The sequence below is a fragment of the Silene latifolia genome, chromosome 4 (genome assembly GCF_048544455.1).
Source record: "Silene latifolia isolate original U9 population chromosome 4, ASM4854445v1, whole genome shotgun sequence".
NCBI lineage: Eukaryota > Viridiplantae > Streptophyta > Magnoliopsida > Caryophyllales > Caryophyllaceae > Silene > Silene latifolia.
This window is the reverse complement of record NC_133529.1, coordinates 100,606,237-100,615,388: the sequence shown is the minus strand read 5'-3', so window position 1 is coordinate 100,615,388 and position 9,152 is coordinate 100,606,237. Positions and strand designations below refer to the sequence as shown.

General features: G+C 36.3%; 1 protein-coding gene across 1 annotated transcript; it reads left to right on the top strand.

The window, feature by feature from the left end:
* Positions 1-427: 427 nt before the first annotated feature.
* LOC141653654 (mitochondrial inner membrane protein OXA1-like) lies at positions 428-8,704 on the top strand. The gene is made up of 10 exons (XM_074461480.1): positions 428-519; positions 740-1,324; positions 1,428-1,518; positions 1,660-1,707; positions 4,533-4,579; positions 5,810-5,885; positions 5,964-6,095; positions 6,877-6,984; positions 7,686-7,740; positions 8,042-8,704. The coding sequence occupies exons 2-10, from the start codon at positions 855-857 to the stop codon at positions 8,329-8,331; spliced, it is 1,317 nt and encodes a 438-aa protein (XP_074317581.1). The 5' UTR covers positions 428-519; positions 740-854; the 3' UTR covers positions 8,332-8,704.
* Positions 8,705-9,152: the final 448 nt, after the last annotated feature.

Here is a 9,152-nt window from a genome sequence, read left to right as displayed (position 1 = left end):
TTGTTAGGAGCAAAAAAGTGCGGATCTAATAGTATTCTTGTTGCAGAAACTCTCACTTTATAAGAAGGTATTTTAGCAGCTAAACAATTAGGAATCTCAAAGTTAATTGTGGAGGGTGATGATTTATGTGTTATTAACTCACTTCGTAGTAGTTTGACAAATTCCTTGGAAAATCTCTAGTATTATCAAGAATGTGAAATTAGATCTTCATTTCTTTGATGAAGTAATAATTAAACATTGTTTTCGTGAAACAAAAAAAGTTGCTGACTTCATAACTTCTATTGTACATTTATATCCAACTCTTTCGAGCTGGTTTGAAAGCCGGTGGCTTCAACTTAGCTCTTTCATTCGAAAAGATGAAATAGTTGGTCATACCATAAATGATCAACCTAATTTTCTTACTTTTTTATTTAAAAAAAAAAAAAAAAAAAAAAAGAGGTTAATTTGACATAACATAACGCCGTCCGCAAGGTACCTGTGTACTTTGCATCCTGCAACATCCAAATTTCACTTTCAACTGTAAGTTCTTCTTCCTCTTACTTTTGTTTAGTATCATCATTAAACTTCATTTCATTTCTAATTTAAGGGTTTTACTTGAATTTCTAAACCCTTAACTTACATGTTCCCATGTTTTTACATCTATATTTCTTTCAAAGATCTGAACTTTATGTTATATGAATGTTTCCTTAGTATGCTACAGTATCTGAACAATGTTATTATTGTTGTTTGTTGATACCAGGGTTGTGTTTTCATCATGATTTGTGGAAAGTTTTAATCTTTGAGGTGATTCAGAGTTGTTATTGGGGTTTTGGGAATTAGTTTAATTTATTAGGATTAAATTAGGAGTAATTAAGATGGCTTATAGGCGTAGCATTTGTACTCGAGCTACGCTTTTCGCTCGATCACGATTCAACCCTTCATTTAGTTACATTTCTCATGATCGTGATGATAATAAGAAGGGAAATGAAGAGGGAAATTTTCGGAAAAACGATGATTTTTCGGCCCAAAGAAGGGGTTTTGGGACTTACATGAGCAATTTGTCGGGGCCCGGGATTGTATTTCAACAGCAGAGTGTGGGTTTTGGTGGAATAGGGAATGGTGTTGGTGGTCACCGGTATATGTCGACTTCTATTGGTGAAGGAGTTGATAAAGCTGAGTACTTGACTGATGTTGCTGAGGTTTTCACTGGTGGGCCTGTAGAGGCGATTGCTTCCCAAGCTCCGGTTATGAGTGAAGTTGCGATAGCTGCTGCAGATTCTGCAATTCCCGTTGCAGCCTTGCAATATGTGATTGATTATGTTCACTCTTTTACTGGGCTGAGCTGGTGAGAAACTATCTAAGGATTATTTCCTGGTCTGTTTTTACTAGATTAGGATGATTGAATGCTGTTAATGTGGTGTGTTAATTTGGGTTTTGTTGTATTTTAGGGCGGCGTCAATAGCTCTTACCACGTTGTTGATTCGTGGGGCCACAGTCCCATTTCTGATTAATCAGCTCAAGTCTACCTCCAAACTGTCGGTATGGATTCATTCTTCATATTTTTTAACTTCAGTGGCTTTTTGGTTGGTAAACTCGTGACGACTTATTGGAGTTGTCGCCTATCAAGTATATCTATGGTGTTCAATGCTGAAAACTTTGGGTGATCGCTTTTATTTGCAGATAATGAGACCACGTCTAGAGGAGATTAAGGCAGAGATGGACGCAACGGTACAAACAGTTGTTTATCATATCATGATAATGTCAACTTTGTTTATGAATTGTTAGTCTTTTTCTTTTCCTGTTGTGTAAGTTTGGATTAAAAGTCAAGGGTATACAAAGGAGTAGCGCCACGAGCACAAAAAAATTACCTCATAAAGAGTAACAAACCAACAACTCCAAGGAAATGGAGGAGCAGAATAGTGAAAAACAACACCAATCAATATGTAACTAAAACCAATTGAGCAAGTTTTTTTCTATCACATTGTTGTCACACCACCATCACTCTAGATGAAATTTAATTGTAGTAATCCTGTGTAACAAACCCTACTGCAATGGATGCCGATCTGCATGGTTCGTGAGGAATTTGACTAATGAAGTGAATCGTGATCTCCCAAAATGCAATTTTATCCTTATCCCAAGATATTTTCTGAATTTTGGCTACTCTTCTAGATATCCCTCAAAGAATTTTGAAAACTTTCTTACTGATATTTAACCTTCCAATCAACTATGAGTATTATTTTTGCAGAGTTGGGACATAAGTGTGAATAAGATCGCACTGGTCTATGGTTCTCTAATAGTACTTTTATGTTATAATGTGCACTTGTTTACCTATTTTGTAAGAAAAACCAGTTCATAGATTATACAACATAGGTTATGAGCTTTATGATAAAATTTTAGAGTTTTCCTCTAAAGTTTATGAGGTTTAATGTAAAATTTCTGAGCTCCTTCACTTAATTATTTAGCTCAACAAGTTATAACGTAACTAAAAAACAATACATATAAACTCAATTAAATTTGAGTATCGACATTATAAAATTATAAATGTTGCTACTTATAAACTTTAAAATGCTCAGAAAAAATACACATAAGCTCGGTTGTACAATGCTATTTTACCTCTGGATGTATAATCCTTTTTGTGAAGAAAAACAAGCAGAGGTGGCTTTGATACTGCATAGTGTGGGGCATTAGTGATTTTGCTTGTTAGGTGATACAAAGTACTCCCTCCACATCCACACTTACCTCTTTCCACCTCTGCCTCCACCGCACACACACCACACACCACAAGCCACCATCACTTATTACCATCACATCGCTTAGACCACGCCGGTGACCCCACAACTTGCCGTCGTCGGCCCACCCAATCCCCCCATCGTACCTCCTTTTTACCATTTGTTACCCACACAAAACCCCATAACCACCGAAATCTTCCCTCCACTCCCCAATACACCAGGATGACCACGATGCTTACACGTCACCACCATTGTTGGCAAAGATCCAAAAGTTTTCCTCTTCAATTCAGACATTAAACTCAAATCTAAAAAGTTTCAAGTTATTTTTGGAAAAGGATCACCATTGTTGTGTTCTCTGGCTGGCGACATGCTCAGTGGTGGAAGCTTGGTGGGTGGTTAGGGAATACGGTGGTGGTGGCACTGTGGAAAGGTGGTGGTAGGGTGGCGGTAAACTAGTTGGAGTTGTGGTGGTATGTAAACACTTAACACTAATTTAGTCCTCTAACACAAAGAGATTAATTTTAGTTTAAGGTTCTTAATATGTTTTCTTAAGAAGCATGTATAAATTAAATGGGAGGAACAACAAGATGTAGAGGGAGTACTAATTAGCTCAAGACAACTTTTTTTAACGTAGACACGAGGTAGCTGCTTACAGGGTGCTATTGTTTCTGTTTGTAGGATACCTCTTACTGTCCTCATTGTCTATGCCAGCTTATGAGAACATAGGGCTGTTTTATATCATGCAACCTTGTTCAACGTTTTACCCGGTCAATTCTAAATATAGGAAAAATTCCCCATAATAATCCTAGGTTTGGCCGTTCTGCCATAAATAATCCCAAGTTGTTATCTTCCTGTACTAATCCAAGTTGCCAACGTTCTAGCTTTGCACCCAATTTTGATGCCGTTAAATTTCCATCCAATAAATTGAACAAAAAGCTGAAAAAAATGAGAAGTTGATTTTGTTCAAAAATGAGTTCCTTACAATTTTTATAAGTATTTTAAAATCTATAACTGTGTCTCAAAATCATTTTTTTATAATAGAATTAGGTTATTTATCAGTTTTTATAGAATTTGAAAGAAATGTTTTTACTTAACCTTTTTCTTTAAAAAACGTAAATAATATTGTGTTGTTTTGGAATTTGGTTATAATCTATTTAAATAAATCAGTTTTTCTTGAGGGAAATGAATGGTGTAACCGTGTAAGAGATGGGTGCAAAACTGGAATAATGCTGACAACTTGAGATTTTTTTGGTAAGACTGCAACTTGGGTTTAATAATTGCAAATCAGTAAAATTTGGGATTATTGTCGGCAATTTTTCCTAAAATATAACATAGGCATCATGTTAGTGTAAAATAGAGCGGCAGCCTTTTTGTTCATAATTAAGGCAGTAGCTAAAATGATCTGGTGTCCCTTTTTCCCTTCTCCTGTAATTGGCAAATTTTATATACGAGAGAAACCAAAGTTGTGTCACTCAATTCGCAGTCACAAATGGAGGCCTGGAGCTTCATGAAAAGGCCCGTTGCTATCATGCATTTGCAAGGCTTAACTTCTTAACCAAATAGATCTTTAGATGACAATATTGAAAGTAGGCATTTTTCTTACGTACATCCTCATAAGTCATAATGGTAAGATTCTTTGGCCTTTTTCAAAGCCCATCATAATTCTGGTAACGCCAAGCTGGTCGCCTCACTTCTTTCTTTCCTTTTTAGATATGCTATGTGTGTCTGCTCTTATTGCTTATTCAATGCAAGCCTATGATAAATACATTCTGAGATATATGTTTGGCGGAGTCAACTCATTTTCTGGACATTTGTTTTTTACAGGGTGATATGCTGGAGGGTAAAGCAAAGATGAATGCACTTTTCAGAGAGTATGTCAGACAAACTCAAGTACTCCGTTTTGTAACAAGATAGCATGGCTAATTACAATTTTAATGAATGTATGCGCACGCCTAATAGATATACCTGTTCTGTGGCTATGACATTAGTTTAAATGCAGGTTTTAAATGTTGATCTATTGTCATAAAGCCTTCCTCAGCGTGTCTTCCTTCTACATCTAGTTAGCGTTTCTTAAATAATTGGCATGATTAGGTGCTGCTAGCTAATATTTTGGTGGTGTTTACCACATTTGGGCATCTAGAAATGATATTCGTACAACTTCTTCTCTTATTCTGACTCTGGTATCCAATGTGGGAATGGTTCCATATGACCCAATGCAGGGAGATTTCTGTTGTGATTTCATATCATTCAGTGGCAGCTTGTTTGTTGTTATGTTCATTCAATGGCTGCCTGTTGAAGGTTATAAATGTAAAAGCGCTTTACTGGCTTCATCTTTTTGTGGCCAAAAATCATTTTAGACTTTAGACTTTAGAGGTCAAACCATTTAGTCTTTTAGTCGTTGGAATTATGACCTATTCCTTGGGATTGGAAAAAAAATGTTCAGTAGGTCTCATGAGAGACCGTCTCCCACTAATTTAGTGGGAGACATAATAGAGAAAAAAGAAATTTAGTAGGTCCCTCGCTCCATCATGTGAGAGGTCTCTCAATAACGCTATTGAGAGAAGACGCTATTGAGAGACCGTCAGTCGGGAGTTTCTGTGAAAAATGTTACTCTTGCCGCGCAACTGCATTGTTATTACCCCAGTTGACTTTAGAGGTCAAACCATGATCACTTTGACTTTTGTGTCTACTTGTCTCACTATAGATCGACTATAATTGTATTTAGATTCTACGATGACAAAAATAGTCATGATAAACGAAACTTTATAAATATTACATATATCTATATTTGGTGAAACTAATGGTGAAAGTTGAACAACCACCTCAAAATATAAATAGGGACACCAAAAAGAGTAACAAAAGGTGATATTTTGTGTCGTGCTTGTTTATGATATATTTTCATAATAAGTTGTCTTCTGAGCAAGCTTATGATGTCCTTTTTTTGTTATGTTTTCTTCTAATTTTGAACCGATGACGTTACATGGATTTTCAGTCATCAGAAGATGCCTGTTTAGATTTTCTATGGCTGTCACACAGTAACTTCTGTGTGTACAAGTTGGTCAGCTCTAAGTATCTCTTAGCATTGTGTCTTTGAATCTCAGGTATGGTGTTACGCCTTTCACTCCCTTAAAGGGGATGCTTATCCAAGGTCCAATTTTCATCAGCTTTTTCCTAGCGGTAAGTTGAAACTAGCAATCTTTCTACATGATGTGGCATATGCTGACAGCATATACTTATCTGCTACCTTCTATGCAGATAAGAAATATGGCAGAGAAAGTTCCATCCTTTAAAGATGGGGGAGCATTCTGGTTTACTGATCTCACGACTCCAGATGCAATGTATATCTTTCCTGTGTTGACTGCTGTGACCTTTTTAATAACCGTGGAGGTAGTCATTTATATTAGTCGACATTCTAACCTATGTTACTTTGACTCTTAATTTTCTGGAAATACTTCTGTTCGACATTACAGAAGAGAAGGGGAATGAATGAGAAAACAGGGGGTGGGACTTTCTTATACGATGGAAGGATTTTGAATTTTTTATTAGGCTTGTAGGAGGGAAAATTTACCCATTTCCCTCCAACCACACTCGATAACCAAACAAGGGGTTTTATCTCCCTCTCTTTCAATTAATTGGTTGAGGATATGGGTTTGGAATTCATACAAGACATTTATATTCCAATAATCTCCCTCACAGAGACAGTAAGGGAGTTAGGGAGTCTTGCATGACAAAGTGAAGGAATAGACTAATCTATGAAGCATTTAGTGTGATAATTTGAGTTTTATTTCTCAGAGATTTCTTTATTACAATTTAATAAACTCGACATGGGCGTCACCCCCTTGGTGTCCATTAATTATTATTATTATTACTATATCTTATTTATCAAAACAAAAAAATTGGATTTAAATGTTCAATATTCTAAGGACGTGTCCCCTTACTTGTATATTTATTTCTGGACAGATTTTTTGTGTGTCATAAACTGTCGTGGCGAATCGAACACTTGGATACGTAACCATAGGGCCATACCCCGAGTTTGTATAGCTTAGCTTGATGCTGTGTTTTGCATATTTTGTGCACACAACGAGAGTCCTTGATGTAGTTGATAGGTTTGCATAACTAGCAGTTAAATTTGCTTGTTTACTTATTGGTAAATCTGTTTGTGTTTCAGTTTAATATGCAAGAAGGTTTGGAAGGAAATCCCATTGCTGCCACCATGAAAAAGTTTTCAAGAGGTCTTGCTGTTCTTACAGTTCCATTCACTATGAGTTTCCCAAAGGTACTTGCTGACACCCGTCTTTTCCAAGAATTCAACGAGTTTCCATTTGAGTTCCTTTTGATTGAGGTTATGGTGTATTTCCCATTTTAGTGTTAACAATATGATGTTTATGTTCATTAGCGATAAGCTGTGTTGGAGACTTAGCGAGTTAGCGGCTGACGTTGAAGTCTGATGAAAGATGTTAAAATTGAGTAATCTTACTTGGGTAGCAATCCTGACTAAGTTTATCACAAGAAACTCCTTTCTTCCACAAATCTATTTCTTAGGTTAAAAAGGTGCCCTCAGGCGTGCTTAAGCCCAAGGTTTAGTAAGACAGTAGCCAAAGTGCCAAACGGCCTCATAGTGCAACTTTCGAAGCCAAATACTATACAATTTTCATATGTTTTTTCTTCTAGCTGTTTTATTATACCCGTGTCTTTCCACATTATCTCTAGGTTTTACTTCTTTACTTGTTATCTCTCTCTAAAACCCCCCAAAAAATATAGGCCGCGAAATGAGTTTGTTTTCAAAGATAGCACCTGAGGTGCGACTTTGCCTCATACCTCACTTCTCAGTGCACCTCACATCAATTGAAACCAAGATATATGCCCACTGAATGAAAGACTGGTCTGTGCCCTGTGCTATATAATATATCCTCTCTTTGACATGTTGTGCGTATTATTGGTGGAATTTTGGTCACAATTATTTTTGTTCCTCTGCAGGCAATATTTTGCTACTGGATTACATCCAATATCTTTTCCTTTGCATATGGAGCTGGTGAGTTCTTGACATTTACCTCTCACCCCCTTGTTTTCTGCCGACCTTATATAATGCAGTAATCGTGTTCTATTATTAAAGCACTTGAATTGGAGGTAATATCGTATTGTTCACATTGAAGAAAACGGATCATATTTGCAATACGCTCTTATCAGTGTGTGTTTTATATGGATTAGAATACACGAATCAATTCTAGGGTAATGCGGAGTATTTTTCTTTCGTAGAGATGTATGATTATGAGTTTATGACATTGATTTCTGATTGTAATGAATTATGATTGTTTTTTTTTTTTTTTTTGCAGTGCTTAAACTTCCTGGAGTTAAACAGACCCTAGGAGTCCCAGACATACCGATGCCCCCACCATCTAAAACACAACCAGGAACAAAATCCGGATTTTCACTACTTGAAGCCCTCAAACAAGCTTCGGCTTCCGGAAGGTCTACTGCTACACCTGCTACACCAGCTACACCTGCTACTGCCCCGCAACAAAAACCTGCTGTCAGCGGGAAAACATCATCAGCAGCTATCCTCAGTCAGCGGCTTAAAAGTCTAGAGAGACAAGTGAAGCAAAGAAAGAAAGCCAAAAAGTGAAAAAATCAGGAGGCACTAGACGAAATTTTTGACATGTAAGTTGGATAATTCTCGACCTTAGTTATCCTTCTTACCGCAGAAAATAAGTTTACTTTTATAAGAAACTATACTTGATATTTTTGGTGTAGAATTAGCCATTAATATTTTTCGAAGAGCGTCTATAGCATGTACGAGTATCATCATTCATTTTTGAGAGTAATTCAGAAAATGACATACTTTAATATAGTTTTAGTTGGGAATACTGGGGTTTCAATGTTTCAACTGCCACTTTTGTGATCCTTTGAATAATCAAACATTCAAAACGGTTGTTGAGCTGTATTTAAAGTATTACTCATATCAACACTCGAGTTACGAGTATAATTTTATGGTTGTACTTTGTGGTGCAAATTTAGATGAAAAGATTTGGACACACACGACCTATTTTTATCCTTATTGGGTATGGTAGCTGTACTTTGAGATTATATTTTTGTACGTGGAATAATAAATGCACCGTACTGGATTAATTTAGTTACGAATTTAATGAACAAGGTATGGTTGTTCAATTTACTGACCATCAACTACCTTTTTAATGAAATTGATTGCAGATTTGTGATTCTTTGTTTGATTTTGTATTTTACTGGCCGACCATGCTATCACGTTCTTGAGTATGGGACGGTCCTTTTATATATATAAAACACTTATTTATTGATACTAATAATTGAGGAATGTATAACTAGTAAAGAACCGTTTCACACTGTAAAATGGTTTCAGAACACATTTTGGCCTACTTTTTGTTTCTCGATTCTATGATTTTTGTTTTCTGCAGAAGACGAAACACAAGT